The 23,432-nt window shown below is 43.2% G+C and overlaps 1 protein-coding gene across 4 annotated transcripts in view; it reads right to left on the reverse strand.

Annotated features, from left to right (window-relative positions):
• Positions 1–23,432, reverse strand: part of ARHGAP32 (Rho GTPase activating protein 32) — a 597,177-nt gene that overhangs the window by 101,686 nt on the left and 472,059 nt on the right. For all 4 annotated transcript variants that reach the window (XM_019509213.1, XM_019509206.1, XM_019509198.1 and 1 more), the window contains one exon: positions 14,224–14,305. In XM_019509213.1, the coding sequence (XP_019364758.1) occupies positions 14,224–14,305 (82 nt within the window). The remainder of the gene's footprint in view (positions 1–14,223; positions 14,306–23,432) is intronic.

The following is a 23,432-nucleotide window of genomic DNA, read 5'->3' on the forward strand; positions in this document are numbered from 1 at the left end:
CCCCCCCCCAACCCCTGCACCAAAGGGCAAATATACGTTCTGTTCACTCCCAAAGTCACCTGCACCACTTACAGAAACTCATGTAGGTTTGACTGATTCCACCTCAGGCTTTTCTGAATGTCTGTTCCTAGCTTAAGTGTCCTCCACAGCCAGCAAGACAAGGGTCCTACAAAGAACACCCCCCCTTTATTACACCACGCTGATTCAACCCCACTGAAGGTCCATCCTCTGCACTGAATGAAACAGGGATCTACTGGGGAAAAAACCCCAGCACATGTATATTAAAGACTGTATGGTAATATATGTACACACACTGAATTAAGGTTGAAATAAGCAAACTTTAATTCTGACATCCCCTAACTTTTGACTTAGCAATTTTAATAACATTCTTCTGACGCAGGTGTGAGATAGGTTTCTTTGTTTGCAGTGTAATTAATTATTATATTGACACACCTGCCTAGAAATGGGCTGGCTTGAGCTCTCCATAAAGCCAGACAGCATTGCCACAGACCTTATTTATACTGTGAATGTGGAACAGATCACTTGCATGGGTAGCGTACACAGACACTGCTGCCTCTGTTGGGTGCTGAGTAGGAGTCTCCATATCACTGTTTCTTGGTCAGCACTGCAGGGAAGCGACAGGATGAGACTAAGGCTAAGAGCAGGAAGAAGGTTAAATGTCTCCCCACTATTCACAGTGAAAACGATGCAGCCTGAAGCACCTTCTGTGCTGTGAAGTGTCCCTTTCTGGACTCCAACAGGCCATTGACACCATGAAGCCAGAAGGGGGGACGGTGGAGCTGGAGCTGGCATAAATGTACAAGGTATTCTCCGAAATTGTCCTCTACTCCAGCTGACAGTCTGTGACTCACACATAGCTGTACTTTTTCTAGGCACAGAATTGCCTCACCCCCAAATCCTACTTATTTCATGAGGGTGAGGAACAAATCCCACGGTGCCTGGTGGGGTTATCTGGAATAGACTGCATGAGGACACAGGGACAGGCAGTCCTGGCCCTGGTTCTCTCTTCCTCCTTCCCTTAGTGGAAAATCTCAATGGTAGAGAAGGAGACTATGGCCTTTCGACTGCCCACATTCCTTGATCTACTATGTTACGAAGTTGCCGGCAAGGCTGGAGGGGGGGTCATCAATGGAAACCATACATATAACGTGACAATCGCACTGAATCACAGGTTTTTTCTGAAGGCCAAAGAGGGAGATATTCCTCCTTCAGACCGTCTCCAGGACAGCCTTTCCTTTGTTTTGTTGTGTTCACCAGTCATCATAAACTTCGGGACATTTGTCCTTAAAAACTGCCCTTCTCACTGGCTCCATATCAGCAAGCAAAGAGCTTGAGATTTCCAATCTGATTGCGGTTGATAAACAGAGGGAGGACAGCTTGCTGAGTAGATTTACTGCTCTTGTAAATCCTTGTTGGAATTTGATGAACTGCATATGCACTGCCCAGTGAGTGATTGCAGTTTCTAGAGACGTTGTGGCATGCGAAGATGTCCTTTTGATAGCGTTTTCAAAGAACAGACACTCGATGTTTCCCAGGCCCAATCAGTAACAGTTTTAATGCATTATCACAGCACACACCAGAGTCTACAGATCATGCTTTAGATTTTTTCCATACTTTTCTACAAGGAAACCTGCAATATACAGTTTGTTAATATTTCTTCCCAGAATACAAGGTTTGAGAAGCTGGCCTTGCAAGCTCGCTCCTTCTGCTAGGATCACAGATGTAAGTGAATAAAGAGTAGATGACAACAATATATAATAGCACCAGAATATATCAGCCCTGGCCCCTGTTTGTTGCTGCAGAAAACGGCAAGTCAAATAAGCAGCAGAAAGTGAGAGAAGGAAGGGCCTGGGGAAATGAAATTTGATTGCAAATGTTGCTGCTGTTTCTGAACAAGACTTTCACGAGACATGAATTTAAGGAGAACAAAAAGAGAGTCATTGTTTCTGATGAGATACCGGATCTCATGATCATGTTACGGGCCTGAGCAGTCAAGACACTGTTGCTGTCCCCCAAGAAATCCTACCCTGTTCATGACAGGAAGTCACTGGAACATGTCACAATAGTAAATATTAGGCTTGGCATTTGGAATAAGCATCATGGATCCTCACAAAAGTCCTCCAGCAAAATTAAGGAAGATGAGACTTGGCATGATTGGTATTTCAGAAGTAATAAACAGCAGCAATATAATGAAGAGGAAGACCAAGGGGGGGAAAAAGCCCAAAACAAAATCTTTATTCCAGACTTTCTTTACCCATTTTAAAGGGCAGAAAAGGATAATATCTTGCTGATGACCTGAAAGGTGATGAGATGAAAGCAAAGACAAGAATTTCAGCAGAGGTTCAGCTGAGGCAGTGTTACGCACAGGCAATATTGAGGATGCAAAAAAAAAGATGCAACTGGGTGAGAAATGATGAGAAACAGTATGTGTCCTTATTCAGCCCTTTACATCAAAGCCCTACAGAAACATTACCGGTCTTAATTAGCTTTCAGATGGAGAAGGAATAGAAGTATAATGGCAACACTGTAGATAACGGGGCAAAAAGGCTGGCATAGGTATTTAGAAGTGAAGTGGTGGCGATTCATTAAATAACTAACTTCAGTATCTGTGGGAAATTCCATGACCATATTAATTAGACCTGGGGAAATGCAGTAAATATAATAATTACGGATTGTGTATAAATACTGTGTAGCAGTGACCTGAATCAATGTGAATCTCAATGCAATGCTGACGGCAGGTTATGCATAGCTCTCAGCTCTGTGGCACCCACTGCGAGACTTTGCAAGGGATATGACATTAACCCACCATCACTGCACAGCACTGAACTAGCACAGCAAGGACTAAATGCTTGCTCTTTTATTCATTTGTTAAAATCAATTTAGATTTTATTCAGTGCAGTTAAGGGATTCAGATGCAACCCTCCCTTGACTTTCAGTGGGACCCACGCTCCTAAATCCTTCAGGCCTTTTGCAAAATGTCACCCCTAGTATCTTTTGCACTTTCCTTCCTTACCATCCCGCTCCCCAGACAACCCTTAATTCTGCCTCTTTTAACCACTGGAATTGAATTAAGTGCTGGTAAAAAACTGCCATTCTGACAGCTCCAAAGAATGGGACCAGATTGTCTCATTTTATACAAGCTTCCACTGCACTGGCCCAGCGGACCTCTGCCCTACCTTGAATGGACAGCAGCAGGTGATGGGGTGCTCACTTTTTGCATTCATTCAATCCTTGGTCTTTGTTTGCAAAGGCTGCCAATGGGGTCAACAATTACCATCAGTTATGGGGTGGGCTTTTCTCTAGTGGAAGCTAGACTGAAGATGATTGACCAGGCGTCAGCAAAATGAGCTGACTTGAACAGATTGGGGCCCATGGAGCCTCACACCACCTCCCAGAGCCTGTGCTGCCTTCTGGGATGCAGCACTGGCTCCACCAGGCCTCTGTCGGTCTGGATCAGACCCTGGGCTGCCTCCCCACACAGATCCAAGCAGGCCCAGGGGTGCCATGGGTCCAGAAATTTGGAAATAGGGGAACAGCAATTGCTGCCACTGCTTCTCTGCCACCCAATTTTGAGACCCCTGCAGGCCACTTGGCATGGCTCCACGGGCCAGGGGTTGAGGACCCGTGGACTACAATATATCCAAATACAGCTGTCCTTTCTTCTGCTGTGCTTACCTCTAAAAACAGACCAGAGTCCAGATTTCATTGGCAAAAGAGAGAAATGAAAACGTGAGCGATTCATAATGACTGGTGCGGGGACTGCTAGAGAAAACCAGATCCGTTCTCTGGTTCCTTAGCTTCCTTGGACTGCTTTAATTTTACCATATATTTCCCCTGAGAAACTGTTGCGGTGTTGTCATGACAACATCGGTACAGTACAATTGTTCTCAACTAGCACTACGCCACTGGGTACACATCATGGTCATTTAAGCTGTTACCAAACTACAGTATTTAAACCACATTTCTTCTCTCTCGTGTCTAAGCAAGCTCTCTCCACAGTACATGAATAAGCCAGTGTTTGTACCAATCCAAGCTTGTGTTTTTCACACACAAGTGAACACGCTGAAAAAGGAAGCGTGTTTGACATTCAGGGCTCGTGCAGCTGAAGAGATTTCTGAGCTAACCCGGGATGCAAGTGAAAAACGGCAACACTGCAAACTATGTGATAGGAACCATATTCTCTCATGTCATTCCACTGACTTCTATAAGATTACTCATGCCTGCATGAGAGAGGATTTTTAGGGTATAACGCTTGCTTTTGCAGCTGTCAGAAAGAAAAAGAAAAATAGTATAATCTATTTCCTCTATATCTAGCTTCTGTGACCAAACCTAGGATGTTAGTATGGAGTTATTGCTATCACATACAGTGTTAGACTTTGGATTAGGACATTTGGAGACCAATTGTCCATAACAGCCTCTACCTGAGCTCAGCTGGGACTGGTTCAGAGTCTCTGCAACACATGCAGAACCTGGCATTACACTATCCATCTCCAAATCTGCACACAATTAAGAGTGGGAAGGGAAACACAAGGCAAGAGAAAGGACAAACACATTTAATTAAAAAAAGCTCATGGAATAGACAGCTGGAGACCAACAATTTCAATTGCTGAGACATTAATAGAAACAGCACTTCTGAAGTCTAGGATTCTGCTCTTCTGCGCTGAGAGGCACAGACTCTGCAGGAAGCCCTTCCAGGAGTATGCAGACATAGTTAATTGGCAATATGATTGCAACACATACTCACATATCCAAGCTACCTCTTATCTAAAGGGCTTGTGTACCAATGACAGTGAAAATACGGTAGCACAGGCTTCAGCGTAGAGCGGCCATCCATGTTAGTGCATCCTGGTTCCCAGTTGGACTTGGACAGTCCACGTCAGCCTGTCTACATTGCTACTGATACCCAGCTGGCATTGCATCTCAACTGGTCTAAACAAGGATTTATTTTGCCCATTGAAAAAAAAATATGCTTGTAGCTTTCTAGGGAATTTACAGAACTTTATAAACAGGGATCTAAGCATGTACAAATAAGAAATACAGTGAATGGTGGCAGTGCAGAAACTCTGCTAAAAGCAGTGGTGTTTAAACAGAGTTATAGCTTTCAGTAGTGTTTAAACAGGGTTATACCTGGTCTGCAGCAGAGTCAGGAGCCTAAAGATTTTCAGAGGGACTCATGAAAACAATGGGAGCCTTTGGTAATCAGTAAATTTTAAGATTAGGTTGACATTCTTCCTTCTAGATGCACACAGACCTCTCTCACAAGCAAAAGGAAATTGTAAGAGCAAAGACATCCCTCTTTAGGACTGGCCATGGTTTGTGGGGGGAGGAAGAAACTTCCATTACAAATAAAACACATGCATAATCTTCTTAAATCACTGGAAACAAGAGAGGTGTAACTGGGACCTCTGATGTATAAAAACATTAAAAATAAGAACGACCAATGCACACCACAGATGAACACTTAAGCACATCAATGAAGCTTATATATTGGCATCCCATGTACTGTGGCAGCCAAGTTTATAATCTATTTGTTGCAATCCTATGACTCACAAAGGGAAAGGACTGCCAAAAGAAATTAATTTCACATGAAAACCAAGAAAAGCCATTAACAGGCTTTATACCTTTGAGCAAAATATTATAATTGATTAATTTGAACTCTTCCCTGTAGTGAAATAGTTTTAAAAGCAGAGAGATTCTGAATGCTGAGCTTTCAGACTGCATGAAATAACCAGAAACGAAGCCGTTGCTTGTTTTCATGTTACAAATTGCTGGGAAAAGGGGCAATTATCTGAGGTTAACTGCTGTTGAACCTTAGCAAAAAGAGGCATCTTTGGAGGGCTCATGGTATGCTTCTTTCCCATAAAGAAACTGAAAAGGTTCTTCCTCTGTTTTCTCCAACTATACATCCAAAGGAAAGTCTTGGATCTTTTGAGCAGTCAGCACCCTTTATCTTCCAGATTTTGTTTCATGCTGCGTGTTACTGGGGAAATCCCTTCATTAATCCATTTTGTTCTCGTTCCTGCAGTCTGTGGCCCAGTTTAAGCATCCTTTGGTCCTCAGGATTTGCTACTAAAAATTGAGACTATTTAAGGAAACTAGTCTGTCAAAGATACTGAAACTGAGACAGGAAAAGCATTCCTGTTCTCCACGGCCCTAGCAGAGGCAGGGGCTTTCGACCTGGTGTTTCACTTCCGAGGCCTTGGTGCTATTCCTTCTTCCGACAAAGCTCGCTACCCTCCATTTGCTCAATGGTACAGCTCAGCATAGCGGGTCCTCAAAGCTGGCAAAGGGACACAGCACTCACCCATCCTCTCCTCGCCTCTCAAAAGGGTCTGGACCCCCAGAAGGATGTTGATGTGAGCAGAGACTGGGAAGAGGAACCACATTTGCACTCCAGTGCTGGAAAGCACAGCTCTCAGAGAGCAGCAGAGTGGACGCAGGGGGTAAACCATTTTAAAACCAATGGTGTTTTGAAAATGTCTAGTTTATTTCCAGAATTATGAAACCCAAGAATTAAAAAAAAAAACAACACAAAAAAAAACCACATCACGGGATGTACAAGGAGCCTCAACATGTGTAAGACCTTGAAGATCTTAACTCTCTGGAGAGGGGGAAGAATTGTACTGACATCAGATTATTATTTAATTTGTGCTATAATAGTGCTTTGAGGCCTCAGCTGGGATCAGGACCCAAGTGGTGCTGCGATGGTACTAGGGTCTAGATCAGGACACCTCGCTGACTTTCTGTGGGGCTGTGGGTGCCCAGGATCAGCACTATTCTCTAATCCTCTCCTCGCCCTTCCCGTTTTTTTTAAATCGTTTTTTTCATCATGTAGATTTGTTTAAATTGTAAGAAATTGCCAGGCCCACATTTAACTCCTTTCCATCTCCCTGTCTTTAATCCTTCTTTCCTCTCGGCGACACCAATTTTGCTTGCTCATTATTAAAGACGGCACTTTCTCTGTATTCGATTGCAGTTTTTATGCCTAGGCTCTGTGGCACACAACAGTTAGAATAAGCAGTGCCTTTGTTTTCCAGAGTGTGTTTTTTTGTTCAAAAGATCTTAAAGGCAAATTTCACTTTGGCTTCCTTGAACATCCCTCAAAGCATCACAGCTACAGACTTGCACATGGGTAAAAAGGAAAAGAGAGAGAGAGAGAGAAAAAGAGAAAAAAGAAATAAATGAAAACGTACAAGGGGGGAAGTAGCTCCAAGACGCTGGACGGACTCCATGCGCAGGGGAGACTGGGGAGGTACAATTAAAAAAAAAGAAATAGTTAAAGCATGCACCCATTAAAATGGGTCAATTGCAATTAAAGCTTGGCTAGGCGACATGCAGTGCAAACCCATTTATTTATGGATTCAATTAGTACGGATCCAATCCCTGCAAGGTGTTGGAAACCCTTTGAGTATGCTTACTTCCCTACTGAAATCAGTGGGAGTGCAAAGGGGTCAGCACATGACATGGGTCTTGATTTGGAAAAACACTTAAGCATGTTTTAACTTCTATGATGTGGGTAATCCCATCCTTACCAAGCAGCAAGCTGAAGCACATCATCTCAGGAATAATTTTCAATAGGATTTAATCATGTCTTTTAAGGTTAAGCAAATACTTAAGTGCCTTGCTGAATGACAGCCAGGTTCAGGAGTGTTAACATCTCTGTATAAAGAAGGACAATGCCAACCATTACACAGATCTCTCCAGAAACTGCAATATCATATTTATGAATACATTTCTTTCTGAACCCAACTAGGTTCCTTGTTAAATGTTATTTTGCTTCATTGCTAATGGTGCTATAGCAAACAGCTGCTTTAACTTACTGCTGAGTCTGTGTATTAAAGCCAATCAACATGTCTGGAGGAAAATGCTAAGCTCTGTCTGACAAGACGGTTTCTCCATGAGCTCGCTGCAGAGGAGCACAGCCATTCCTTTCAATGCATTAGCTCCAAGGGCTGATTTGTTTTTTTGGATGATGAATGTTAAAAATCCAAAGCCAATAAGGATCCAGAAACAACTTCCCACTAGATTAGATCAGTTCAAATCTGGGGCCTAAACCAAGTTGACATTGTCCTGCTAAAGTCTTATTACAACCACAAAGCCTGCTGGGCTCGCTCACAAGTGGTGCCCAGAACAGCTAAGAAATGCACGTGCAGTGTTTCAAGGACGCTGTGCAATAAAGACAGACAAATAAAATAAAATAACCCCATGATCATTCATTTAATAACAGGATGCAGATGTAGGAGAGGGTCCTTCGGTCCTGCAAGCTGCTGACCATTTGCAGCTCCACCTGAATTCCATATGACCTGAGGGGGCATGGCATCTTGGAGGGTCACTCTGTTTGCCAATACAAGCAGCACATCTTCAATCTACTGCACAGTGCTACACGTGCCCCTGTTCTCCCCCAATATGCATGCACATACAGCTCTACTCCACCATCCCACTGAAAATTTGCCTCCTAGATGACTCGCTTAAATACTCAATTTAGATTTAACAGGAATGCTGTGCATTAAATATTGAATAATTAATCATTTTTAAAATCATGGTTAAAGATTCACCAAACCAGTAATTTAATTGCACATATTTTACAAGCAATCCATATTTTTTCTAAAAAGACTGCCAGGTAGAAGCTAGTTCCAGTGGGTCTGACCAGTATTAATAGCCATTTTGAAGAGGGCATCACCATTATAGAAACTGTGTTACTTGCCCTCTTTGCATTCACAATCAACTACATTATAAACAAAATATTGCCGTTTGTCAGCTTACTGACAGTTCCATGTCAATACAGCTCAATCTCTTGGGTATCTGCTATGGTAGTTAACAGGTTTCAAAGGTCAGAAGGTTTGCACGAAACTAGATGACCATTGTGCTATTTATTCATCAGTATGCAATAAATGTGTGTTCATGACTGCCAAATAGTCCTTAAGGCTGCCAATTTGCTTATAATAAAAGTACATTTACCTGTTAAATCTAAATGAAATGAATGCATGGGACACTTCCAGTACTTTTATCAAGTCTGTCCCATTAAGCTGAGCTGATGGGGACATCTATTCTTTTGCCATAAGAAAAACTGCTACTGGAAGGAGTGATAATATAGCCTGCCATTTTTTTAAATACTTCACAGCTTTGAAAAAAGGAGAGATGTCACACATTCCAGTTTCTCTTTCCTCGGTTAGCTCAAAATCGCATGCTGCAAACTGTTCATATTTATTCCTATTTCCCACATTCACTTTAGGATCCCACAGTTTAAGAGGTGACAATGTTCAAAGACCTTCCAACAAACTGTCAAGCCAAAGTACTCCGGAGACAAGATTTAGGAAGCAGACTTGTGAGAGATGAGTTACACACAGTTACAAGTTAAATGTTAACAGGAGAGATATACAACAAGATATATGGATGAAGTTAAGCACAGTACACATTTTTAAATGACATTTAACTGCCACAGCTGATATCAAGGTTATGACAAAAAAGTGACCACAGACAACATATAAATAGAGATGATGCCTATAATCATCATGATGCAAAACAGACACGCTGGGATGATACAAGCAAATGCATATTCTATCCAAAACCACACCTACCGAGATGGACAGTGCTAAAGGAGAAGAATCAATTCAACTATAAATAAAAGGCATTTCCAAATGGTCCAACTAGGGAAAAATACCAATAATTGTACTCAGCAAAGCAGTAGACTGAAGGTTTCTAAAGTCTGCTTCTCACCAGGCAGAATATCATCATCTGGAATCCACATATAATCTTGCCTCCCAAAGGGTCTCAAAGCTCTTTAAAAGGCTATGCAGACAAAACTGCTTCCACCTTGTCCTGCTACCTCTGGGATGGGGGCACACACATGGCACATACCGACTCTACATAATAAGTCAGGACAGGAAGCTAAGACAAGAAAACCAAATGACATTTACAGGGAAATTTAGAAAGGAAAACTATAATTACCTGTGTGTTACACGGTTTGTAACACACACGGAGCTGGTTAAGGACATTGGTTAGATGTTTACTTGAAGAATATGGCTAATGGTGTACAGCTCGCTGAAAATAATTTGAGGCATGAGTTTGATACCAGTTTCAAGGGAAAAATGATACTCAGTTCACAACTTTCAACAACTCCTGAAACACCTGTCTGACGTGTGTGTCTTCCAAGTATGTAACAATTGAGCCTTCTCCAAAGAAGTTTGTGGAATCTCACTGCATCATGGCCTGCAGAGTTGCAGAACAAATTTGCAAACTTATTTGAAATTGAAACTTGGCATTTGTAAGTTCAATGTTTGTGATAAACACCCTGGCTTTATTTAAAAAGAAAAAGCTAAATGATTTTAAACAATACAAAAACCCATGCCAGCTATCAGAAGATGAATTTTTACTGCTGTAGTTAAAAACAAGTCTATATTTACATATGTACCTACACCTATCACCATCATCTCTGTATTGGGATTGAAACTGGTTTAAAAGGTTACACTGGGTTTTTATGCTGCTTGGATCATGAATGATGCCAGCAGCCCATTCAGAAATGCTAGTTTTAATTACAAACTTTAATGTCATATATATTTTAAACCTACTTATGGCCAGATGCGATCATCCTTCAAAAATTCAGAATAATTGAATAAAATAGGTCAAGTATTAATGCGAATCCAGTTTCATTCTTCTTCATCTCACACCATGGATGTATTTTTTTTCTGGTGTTCAAGCACACTTCCTCGGATATGACAGAAACACTATTCCTAAATGCAGAGATTGGACCCAGATCCACTTCTCCTCTTGAACCTTCTACACCTCTTTTTCAGCTGAATCTTGATCATTACTTTATTTCAATATAATATAACACGGTACAGTTCTATTAAAACATTGAAAATCAAGACATAATGATGAATAATAATAAAAAAGCAGGGCAGGAAGTTCTTTGCTTTACATCTGCTTTTCATTATATCACTTAATCCAACCAAATCTATGGACAATTACAAAACACAATCAGTCCTATGTTTGGAAATTCCTTCATGGCAAACTGCTTTATAGCGTCGATACAAAATGTCCTTGTTGTTTTGCACATAATATTCTCAGGGGAAAAAGTTTCACATGCTAATACATATACTTTATAAAGGCCAGATCTAAAATCTTGGGTTGATTAGTGATGTAAGACTCCGTTGAGGTCAAGTAGGGACAAAGACATTTGAAAGGGTCTCTTTTTCCCCATGGAACAGTGAATGGCAATACTGAAAATACAGATCAATAAAAAATAGCAAAAAGTCTTATCAAAATTTGAATGCGTTTGGGGAAAAAGGCCTAGAAGCTTGAGCTGTGCATTATAATAGCATGGATAAAACCTGAGCAGGGAAAAGACAGGTTTTTCCACAACTGTCTTCTCAACCAGACCTTAGCCGGGGTCGGGAGGAACTGCTGCTAAGGCTAAAACAGATTGCACTCTACATGCCGTGTTTCTTCAGCTGAGCCAATAACGTGCTGCATTGGTTCTAATCTGAATCCTAAATAACAAGCTGCCTAAACATCTTCTGAACTTTAAACTGATTAAAATCCATCTCTGCTTGCCAAGACACTTGAAAACGTGCCAAAATACTAGACGTGTTAAGGTAGTCTTTAATTACTATTAACTGCTACTACTGTTTTCCACAAAGAAATCTGTCTTATACACTAGAAAGAATGGATGGTCTTCATTTAATAAGAAGCTATTCAGGATTTCATTTCTCTTTACAGCTCAGTGTATGTATGGCCCAGATCATACCATACAAACGCTGCTATGCAGAAAGATTAATTTTGGAGTGGTCTTTTCCATGCTACTTGTACTACCCAAATGCCCCACAAGCTTCAATGAATTTTAGAAGTAAAGGTGGGCATGAAATGTGTAGGGGTGACCCAATTTTACAGTGAGCAAGATTAAATTCAAACGTATCTACTAATTTTGGGTGCTGATATTTCAGAGAACTTCAAATGATATAGGAATGCCTATGTTCAAAACACACCGCTCACTGGCTTTATGTGCAGCTGTGAGGGCTCCTCAGTACCCAAACCCAGGCCCCAGGTCTCACATGGGACTCCCAGAAGAAGAGGAAAAAACAGTTAGTAACCACATGTGAATCATTTAGTTAAATAACTGTTCTGGCAACACACAGGAACTCCATGGCAGAAACTGAGACAGAATCCAATTCTGCATGGTGACATTCAATTGCCTTAACGGTGGCACTATCCTTTTCTTGCAATCCTCTACTTCATTCACTCCCCACCCCTTCTACCTTCAGTAATAAATAAGACAGGGGTCCTATGGAAAACAGCCCCCCTCTGCAACCAAGCACTGACACATCCCCAAACTGAAGTGAAAAATATAGCATGTGAGGCTGTAATTAAAGACTGAATTATAAGACAGACACACAAGGGCTGAATTTAGGTTTCATGGTAACCTTAATTCTGGCATTGCAACCTTAGTAATGATGTTTTATGATCTTTTAATGTAGATTGTTGCATCTAATAATTTGTATGGAACAACCATTAAAGAACGTTAACAGTGAGACCTAATGACCTGCAGCATCCATTAATGTTTTAATTATAAAAGAGCTTGAGATTTTTACACTGGATTTAAAACAAGCATTTTCCTATGATTGCAAGAGAAAATCGCCCCTCCCCCCAGTGTGCTGTTAAAACCAAACAGAATCTATTAATCTATGCTGCTTCATTACCTTTCATTAAGGCTTAGTGAGAAACTACTCACAGCAATTCATGACATTTAATTTAATTGCCTGAGTGTATTTGATGATAAACACTTGCTTAAGATGGTCTTCATCAACACAGCTTTGACCTAGGTCTAAAGTTGCCTTTGTTTACACACTCAGACTGATAAACCATGATCAGAGAAGTGAATTACAGCAGTATTTGGAGATCAAGTTTGAACAATAAGAGGCACGTAGTGGACTTACTAAGTACAAACCTGCTGCAGTGATCTGACTCACTAACGAGCTGTGCAACAACGACAGTAATATACATACCCCATATTTCTGGAAAGGATGGAGGAGTGAGATCATGGTGCCAAGAAAAATATTCCTTCAAACTCCTAAGCTCTTCAAAGGATGCAGTTTAATACACTGCACCACTACTTTGCTGTAGCAAGTATTAAAGCACCTTCCTGTGCTCAGGACTTTTAACTGGTAAGGCAAAAGCTCTGAGTAACAGAACAGAATTTGCCCAAATGCATTTTACTTATTAAGATCAAACTCTAGAAGCTCTTCCCATCCCTTTTTATTTCTGTTTTAAAATCAGCATTCTTGGCAAATTAAAGAAAAAGTTTTTAAGCTGGGAGAGCTCCCATCCACTCCCCTCCAACCCTTCATCCCCTCTCATTCACCAACTTACTTGCTAAAATCAGATCAGTGCTTCCAGGATGTTTCTCCTGATATACAGACTGAAGTTAGGGCGACCTTTTAAAGTAGGGCACATAACAATCCATAGGACCGAATAGTGCTAAGAAACTCAAACACCTGATGTTGCAGGACTTGCCCCTATCTTTGGAGAAACTCCTGTATGCAACAGTCTAAATGAGAGGAAGCTCAAGCTCTCTTCCTCGACTTATTTTTTCTTTAATCAGGTCATCCCAATATTAATGGTCCTGAATGCTACATAACACTAAATATAATGCTATATGAATTCTGTATATAATTCTTAACTGTCCCAAAGAAGTAGACAATGGATGGATTTGGGCCCTGCATTGCAAAACAAGAACCTGATGTGATTAGGCTCTCCGGGTTCAATTATATCCAACTCTTCCATCCCCACAGGATTCTGCTCTACCAAACTCCCTCCCTGTATCAAAGCTGATACGTTAGTTTTTGGCCCATCTCTACATTCCAGGCAAAGAAAGAAACTACATACTAGACTAGACTCTGACAAAGACACCAAAATCAGACATGTTGATGGGAGTATTAGCAGTCACTGAAGGGACTCCAATGCCTTGGAGGTCTAAAATATTGTACATGAGAAGACCACTGACATGAGCTAAGGAAACACTAAGAATGCAGCAAGATGCTCAACAACGAGAACAGGAGCGAGACAGAATGTATGGGTAATTAATGAAGAGAAACACATGTTAAGAGAAGTGGAAAAGAAATGAGAAAATACGAAGTGTGGGAGAGAGGACTCAACTATATTTTTGGAGCACCAAAAAGTGTTCTGAATAAAGACGTATGCACATACCTGGTTTTGGCACTGAGTTAGTCACAGACTGAGGAACTTTGTCGTTAATTAGTTCAACACACTCGCTAGGAAAGAATCCCACCTGCAATAAAAAGAAAAGCAGAGGCAGGGCATGAGTGCAAGGTAGTAAGGATGGTATGGTTCAGGTTGCAAACACAGTCCATCGTTGTGCCTGTGAAGCCAGGTGTTAGCTTTCCTTTTTTAAGAGCATTTGTATGTTGCTATATACCAGTGGTCGGCAATTTTTCAAGGCTGCAGGCTGGAACAACCCAGCTGAGGTCTGCGGGGGGTCAGCATCCTGACCTGGTCACTGCTGCAGCTTTTCCTGCCATTGCTTCTTGCCACCCAACCCCTGTTGCAGTGTGGGTGCAGCTCCCAGCTACCTGGTCCCAGCACAGGCACAGGTGAATCCCTTTGCTGCTGGAACAACACTAAAGCCGCCCCATCCCGCCTTCCTACAGCCAACATGCTACAGAAAATCCCCCAGATTCAGCCCATACGCCATACATTGCCAATCTCTGCATATGACATTATTGAACATACTAGGAACTGGTATAAAAATGTAGCTTTCCTAAAGTGAAGCACCCAAAGTCCACGAGTCAAATATTTCACTCTGTAATGTATGCTGAACCTTGTTACTGAACCACTTCCAAAGCCTGGCTGTTACCTTTACATAGGACACAAATACTTAAGCTTGCAATGAACTACGCATATGTCCACACAGAGAAGAGTTTCAGTTAGTGGTGTTGGACATCAGTGCTGGGTTGAATTTCCCCCACTGTACATGCCAGGGAAGAGGCAGTATCCATGCAGCTCCTAATATATTTCACTCAGTTGAGCCCAACATGTTAGTACATACATTTTCTACAATCAATATGAAGGTTATACATCCATTCCATTTTTAATTGCTTTAAAAATGAAGTGACATACTGATTCATCTATTTCTGCGTTTTCTGTTGCAGTTGCTTTTACAATCTTCTCTTCTAAAAACCTGCAGCTTCTGCTGTTGTAAGCAAACAAAACCTATCTGAATACACAACCTCAACATACTGCAGTGGTTTTCAAATTTCCTCAAGTCACTTCTGCTGCGGGACCCTATTCCTATCCTAAACAGCTGACAAAGGGCCAAGTGACCCAACCAAGCAAGGTGGCGCAGTCTCCTGGCCTGCTCTGCCATCACCCCCGTCTCTTTGCAGACCCCTGATGATCCCTGGCAGAACCCCAGGAGTCCACAGAGCACAGTTTGCAAATAAATGACATACTAAATACAAGCCCTTATGCATGCAGCTGGCTTGAAGCAGATGAGCACTCAATGACACTACTCAGGTACTTCAAGTACGGCATGTGTTGAAAGAACCTCGTAAAGCCCAATATGGATGTGCTTAAAACAGATTAAATCCAACCTCAACGAAACACTGAGAATAGGCTTAATTAAATATACATAGAGTAAACGGGATTGTCATTCCCAGCTTGTGAGTCATAGCTTGTCTAAAAATAAACAAATGCTGGAAGGGAAAAAGAGCGAGGTGGAAGGCAGGATCCAGGGGAACGGGCACCGCCAGACCCAGGACACCCGGTTTCAACTCCCAACTCTGCTTTCAGGATTTCACAAATCATGTCACCTTTGTGTCTCGGTTTCCCCCATCTATAAAACAGGGACAACACCACGCAGCTACCCTTAGAAAGTGGTTTGAGGTCTATGGCTGAAATCTTGATACAAGTGTCCGTTTTTAAAGGAGTGCTATTATTCTTGGGCTCATTAATCAAGCTGAAGCAGAAACACTATTCCAGAAACAAATCCCAGAGACCAAATCCTTCCTGGCCTATATTTACAAATATTGCAACAGTTGTGATCTTCCCTGGATTGCCCCACAGGGACATGACTGCCAAAACCTTACAGCCTGCAGAATGTGCTTGCTTGCTCTCTGACAAATCATCACTGAAAATGGAGCTGTTGTCAGCAGCTTGATTTATAATGAGATTCTCCAAGTGATAAACTTCAAATGCTAATTGGCAGCATTCTCACGCTGACCTTTAAGACTGCATTTTTTTGAATCCCACCTAGGTCAGGAAGGCATTAGCAATCTCCTACATCAGTATAACTGTCTCAGTGGTCTAGAGGGGCATGGAAGGTCTGGGCAGCCTCCACTCCTCCATACTCCTGCCTAGGCGTATGTGTGAAATGTCCTGGGGACCTCCTATGCATACGCCATAATCCAGAAGGACTGACACATGCCTAGTACAAAGGGCCACATGAGACCAGTTTTTTGGTTAACTGGATTTCTGGCAGATTTTAAAGCACCTTTTCGTTGATCTACAAAGTTTGGAAGAACGATAAACACAGACAGGCGCTCAAAGTAAATTTTGCAAATTGTGCCTTTTTACTTATTTGGCGTCTCCAGTTCTGCTCTCTCCCAAATGAGAACGTTTTCCTCAACTCCAGCTTCATTTTAATCTTTAAATGCACACCCACTATACCATCATCAAGACAGTGCATCTCCCAAGCACAAAGCTAGAAAATGGCCCATTTGGCTCCTTTGGCTGTCCTAGACTCATACAAGAATTACAGTAAGCTTACTCTTTCCTTCATTGCATTATATTCCTGTAGCAATGGGAAAGTGTGTAATCTCATTCTATCATATCGTATTCTTAAAGCTACTCTACTCAACACAGTGCATGCACAGTACAACCTCTTCTACCTCTGTCCTTGATACTTAAATTGTAACAAATACAAAACTTAGCCTGAAATTCCTCCTGAGCTTGGCTACTTGCAGGATTCTCTCTCTGCAGGACTGGTTGTTCTTCCCTACACCTTAAAGATGTAAAGAAACCTAACATTTTATATTTCTGGGTTGCAGATAATTAAGCTCCTCTACTCTGGGGGCATGGGCACCAGCAGAATAGTACTGACCTGGCAAGGCACGGGGACTCAAGAGTCTAGCTTCCTTGCAGCAGCACCTGGTCTAGCTGAAGCACAGCAGTTTATTGGTCCCTATAGCCCCTAAGCACTTCAGCTAATCCCAAACTTTGAAGCTATAAACTTAAAATTTGTAAACAACCTGAAAGGGAGGATGAAGATTTAATCAAAGCAATACGAAGTTCCAAAATTGCAACCAAGTGAGAGCATGATCTTGAATATATCAGGGAGTACATCCAAGATCAGCAGTATGTTCTTCATTAGGTTACTCCAATAAAGCCATATTGTTTGTTAAAGAAGCATTTTAGATCAATGAGATTGGTTTGGCTGATCTGGCTCAGTCTCCTGATTAATGAAAGACTGGCTCGAGTACTGCCTTTCTGAACAACTGACGCATCAGGCGGGAGAACTTATCTGTGTGCAGTGACACATGGCTTCTGGGACAACTAGCAACAGGCACTCAACCAAGTGTGCCAACCTAACAAAGAGATGGAAGTCCTGATTTCAGCCAGTTTGCTGTACAGCTCGTGCTTTAATTTAGACACATGAATGCTCTCAGACTTGTCACAGAGGAAGGATGGTGACTTGCAAAATTGTTAGTGTGTGAACTTTGGCATGCTGCTCAGCCCTTCTGGGGTCGTAACAGCCATAAACCCATGGCATGGTCTGGGATCGAGAGAACACCAACCTCTCTTCCCTCTTCCTCATTGTTTTATGAGATGATTTTTAATGTGCACGCCTACTATCATCAGCAAAGCCCATCGTTGCAATTTTCAAAGAAATACAGGGAAATGCCAGAGATTCCATTAACGTTAATGAAAGTCAGAGGTCTTTCTTCACTTCTCGTTTGGTGTATGTTGAAATCAAGATCCATGATCCCAAGCATAATCAAGTGCTGATTTACTATTTCAGTGCTTAACACATTACAGAATGCAACACGCTGTTCACTTTCAGTCAGAAGTCTTGACAGCGAACTCCAAGATATGCATCTGTGGCATTACTTCTAGGCATCTTGGAAACCATTTCAAACAACTGTGGTTCTCCAAGCAAGCCGTGGTACATATTCAGGATACTTCCATCCTGCCAGGTTAACAACAAATAATAGTAAATGCCAACTACAGAAGAGATTCACCTGCACTTGTCCCAACAAATTCCTGAATCTACATACTAGTACTATGGCTGAAGCTTTGTGACTGATTTTTTCCCCAGCTCCCCCAAAGATCATTACTGGGGGCACAGCCAGCCTTGTTCCCACCCAGTTTCCATCTGCTTCTTTTCCTTCTGTACAAAGTTTTCATGGTTTTACATAAATGAGTTAGTCCAAAAGTTAATCTCAACAGATGCAGCAGGGCTTTCTGAGAGCTTGATCCAAGATTAAAGGATTTGGCAACCCACTAAAATGAATGGGGGTAGGGGAGGATGATAAATATTTATCTAAAATATAAGGTCATCTAAAGGCAAAAATCCCTTCCCACATTAAAAGGGAGAAGAGCCGGGGTTACTATGACACACACTTAAGGTTTCTGTTACCACAGTAATTATACCTGAGTCTTAGTTTTTATGCCAGCCCCAAGGTATCTTCTGATACTGGCACCGGAAGATGCACAATGCTTTCAAATGTTATGATCAGAAATGATCAGAAATTAGAAACAAATTAACAGTAGCCACTTCCAGTATGCAGGGAGTGAATGTAGCCAGAGGTCGTCATTCCTGTTTTATCAAGCACTCCAGGGCAAAAGGAAAATGCTTTTCCTTTTCCTGGAGTCTATGGGTTAAATTCCCCTGCTGTGGATTCATGTCCCTTTTAATTTTAAACCGTGATAGACCAACCGTGATAGACCTGATTCTAAAACCTCGCCTTTCCATTGCTATTTTGGTTTCCATTATCAAGATTTCCTGCTTTATTGACATGTTACCAGCTTTATTTTCACATATGCTGTTTGCCAGGTAGTTAAAATTGTGACTGAGGTGGCAGAGAGAGAAGACCCCTCACTAATATAACATAAGTAAATTAAGGAAAAATTTAATTTACTTACTTTGATCTCACTGCCATCGCCTGTCAGAATTTCATTTGCTTGCTAGAAGACGAGAGAACATTTCCTTCTCTCTCCCTCTTTCTTGCTCTCTCAGTTCTCCAGCACTTTTGTTTTATTTAAGCCACTGATAAATCCATATAAAAAGATAACCCCTTCTGGTAGCAGAATGGGAGATAATGATAATACTTTGAACTGTGTCAGACAGGGACGTCAAGTCTGACAACCTCATAAATCCAACCCTCTGTTTTCAAGCACTCCGTAATCCTTGATCTAATGCAAAGCCATCTCCCCTTACCAGCATGTGTCAACCACCAAATCACAAAAGTAAACCCTTCACTGGTGTACTGATCAGCACCACAGATGGCACAGACACCTTCTGTGTCTGAAAGGCAGTTGCAGGTTTTTATTTTGCACCCCAATACGAGGCCAGAACAGGAGCCATACTGAAGGAAAGTGGTCATGCCAAACATGGGACCCCCAAACTAGCTGGTTAGTAGCACACAAAGGCTCAGATTTGCAGCCTACGTATAATTTGTTCGCCTTTGCAAAATGCACCTGAAGCTAGGCAGTGCTCAGCCCTGCACGCCAACAACAAGAACATTAAGCAGTGCTGCAGAGCCTTTCTTCAAGGACAAGGCACCATTTTAGCCCCCGTCCTGTTGATGTGCAAGGACTGAGGGACCTGAGTGCCTGCGGTAGTACAAGAAAATGCACGGATCTAGGGAAGGGCCACGAGTCACCTCCCTTTCACTTACACATGCTCACATTGTCTTTCCAGATGCCATGCCCATTACTTCAGGTTCTCTCATGCAGGACTGCAGCGTTAGCTGTAAGCATTGTGCTGCATTGCCCACTAACCCTAGTGTGTACGGCGACTTAGATACATGGGACATGTTTGAATGCATGAATGTGGTGGTACTACATTTGCATATATACACACAGACACATCAAAAGCATGCATTTCTGTCACCTACTTACAGGAAAAATGCTGCCCTTCTGCTCAGCCCAGCAGCATGGACACTCACAGAGTAGAGCTCTCCGAGTCACCATCAATCAAACCAGATACAATTTTGTCAAACCAGTTATTGCAATTGGCACTTCGGAGCCTGCAGATGGAGCTGGCCATCTGGCCAAGAAATGACATCATCAGTGACACGTCCACTGGGCTCTTTCACAATGCCCATGTCACGAGTGACATCACTCTCTGGCCAGACGGCTGGCTCTGGCACTGAGCTCTCAAATCAACAGACACCAACTGGAGTTCTAGCTTTGGCTCACCATGTTTTAATGTAAAAGCGAGTTTGCAAACTAGTACTAAATTCACATAAATTTGCTCGTCTTTCCTTGGCTGATGTTGGCCAGCTGGGGGCCTTCTGTTGTTTTTGTATCCATTTGATTTTACCCTGAAAAGGTACCTATTGCAAAATAACTCACTAAGAAAAATGTACTTTCAATTCACCGTCTGTTTCGCTCTGCTGAAGAATAAAAGATGGAGCTACAGGCCTCTCGGGGAACGTTATGATTTTTGAAATACCAGGCAGAGCTATGGTTCAAGTTAACAAATCTTAACTGTGCTCAGCGAAGAATCAAAGTTAAAAGGGCAGTTTGAAAGGCCAAAGGCCCTGGTTGCCCTCGTATCTGTTGACAGCCATCAAAAGTGATTAGAAAAAAAGGGACAGTGCATCGAAGAAGTGGCAAATGGAAATTGTTCCCAGTGATTCAGCTGTTGAGCGCCGTGGGGATGGAGTGGGAGACTGTCAGGACAGGTGGAGGAAAGTGAAGGAAGGAGGGAAAATAACAGGGAAGAGAATGAGAAGGATGACAGCCTGTTAATGTGGAGGAGGATGCATTAAAGCAGTGATTCATTTGGGACATTTGAATGAAAAAGCTCAGTGAAAATGCCATGAGAAACTCAGCATTACTTTTATTATGGAAAGCAATCTGAACGCTACGTGGCTGCTTTGTTCTGCATAGGTGTAGGTGTGCGGTGGCACATCCACCAGACCCCTCATCAGGAGAGATTGCTGCTATAGCAGAGGGGCGAGCATTAGGAAACCTCTTTTTGGGGGGAGGTATGGGTTTTTGTTTGATTTTTTTGTCAGCTGGGGGGGGAGATGGGGGTTTGAAGTAAGATGTTTCTGCCTGAAGAGGCAAAGAACAGGAGGACCTGCTCCCATACAGCTCCCCTGCATCTGCGCCATAGCCCAATCCATGGCTGTCAACATCTTTTCATATGTGCTTTTCGCTGAACACCTGTAGGACCGGCTCTGCCTACAGGAATTGAAAAGGGAATTAGAAGGAACATGAGGGTGTGTGTGCGCATTCATATTTTCAAGCCAGAGGGTCATCCTGTGTCCTGTATGCAGTCCTTTGGTAGGGACATAACAGGAGAACATTTAGGATGAATCCTGTTAAAAAGCCAACACACATGGTTCAGGCAGAAGGAAACAGTGTGTTCTTTAAGACAAGAATTGGGATGCCCCTTGTGTATGGAAAGTGCCTCACACACTGGGAGCATTATCACCTGCTCCTGATAAATACATTCAAGCAAAAATTCAATAAAGAAATAATAACGACTCTTCTGATTTTGTTGATGCCCCTTCTTGGATGAAACCAAACAAGGGTCTTTCTTATTGTGCTTAAGTCTACATCTCCTCCATCCCCCAGATTCAGCACCCCAATGATTCCCTCAGGCACCGTTCCTGTTTAAAACCATTAGGTCATCCAGGCAGGAACCAGATACTAAACCATGCATTTCTGGAGCCCACTCATGCAGGCTGAATCAGCATACACATCTCCAAGGAGGGCTTGCGGCGAGTGCTTTAGGAAATCACAGCAGCCCAAATGTATTTGTGGCTATTGAACAATTATGCACAACGCACACAAAATCAAGATACCATTTTTCTATTTAGCATATTACAGTGTATAAAAGGTTAATAAATTAATAGATGCTACCAGCCTGTTCTAGATCTGAGTAGTAGATCCTATTGGTAGGTCTAAGGTTATCACCAGACAAGACGGTTATAAGCAAGAATCTGGAAACCATAGAAAAACAGAGAAAAATGTTAATGGAGAAACCCACAGATTTTCACAGTTTTGCAAAGAGCTCTCCGTGAGCTGGCAGAGTTTCAGCCTGCAAGGGGCTGGGAGGGAGCAGGAGGAGGAGGGGCAGGCAGGGGCACATGTACATGTACATGCACACAGCCGCCTGGCAGCCTGGAGAGCAGCTCCCACAGGTAAGTGTGTGTGTGGGAGGGGGGGATTGAGGCCCCTCATAGGGAGGGAGGAAGTCAGTGGGGCAGGGCTGGGGCTTGGGCTGAGGCTGGGACCGCTGCCCAGCTGAGCAGCGTGGGGGGCTTGGGGCCCGGGGCCGCAATGCACAGCTGCACAGCCCCGGCAGGGAGCAAGACAGGGTGGCAGGTGGCTTGTCCAGGGGCCAGGGGGAGTGGAGTCAGCTCCCCACCACTGTGCACACTCCCGCAAGGCAGGGGGGACCCATGCCCCCCAGATCTGTACGCAGGATGGGGGCGGGTGCAGGCTAGGGCTCTCATCCTGCTGCCCTCCCATGGAGCCTCCGTGCATGTGACCCAGTGCTGCAGGGCACACCAGGGCTGCGCGGGGATGTTCTTGCTGCTGCGAGCTCCACGCTGCTCTGGCGCTGCATTCCCTACCCGTGTAGCAGCAATGAAGGACACAACCCCACGCTGCTACCCCTGCTGCCACCATGCGTGCAGGGGACATGTTGCCAGTGCAGTACAGAGCTCATAGTCGCAAGGAGATCCCCACGTGGCCCCACCGTTCCCTGAAGCACTGAGTTACACCTGCTGGGCTGCACAGGCCCCAGGAAATGGCAGCAGGGCAGAAGCTTGAGCCCACAGTGGGCAGCCCGCGTCCACCCTGCACACAGCCGCCCCCCCACCCTGGCCCAAACCCACACCAGGCAGGCAGCAGGGTCGGGGGAGCTCAGCTCCACTCCACCGCAGCAGCTGCCACCTCCTGCTGGGGGTAGGGGGCTGTGGACCTGGGTCCCTGGCCCTGTAGCCCTGGCAGCTGGGGAGCCCCTCCAGTAGGGCTGGGGGGGGGCAGGGGGCTATGGGTGGGAGCTGAGGGGCACTAGCAGGGCTGGGGGAGCTGTGCAGAGGGAGTGAAGAGCACGAGCAGGGCTAGGGGGTTGTGGGGGGGAGGGTGGAGTGAGGGGCTTTTCATTTTAATAATGGATTTTGGAGTTTTTAATCAGAGAATTTGCAATTTTTTTT

Source organism: Gavialis gangeticus, unplaced genomic scaffold (assembly GCF_001723915.1).
Source record: "Gavialis gangeticus isolate Ggan-Ray unplaced genomic scaffold, GavGan_comp1, whole genome shotgun sequence".
NCBI lineage: Eukaryota > Metazoa > Chordata > Crocodylia > Gavialidae > Gavialis > Gavialis gangeticus.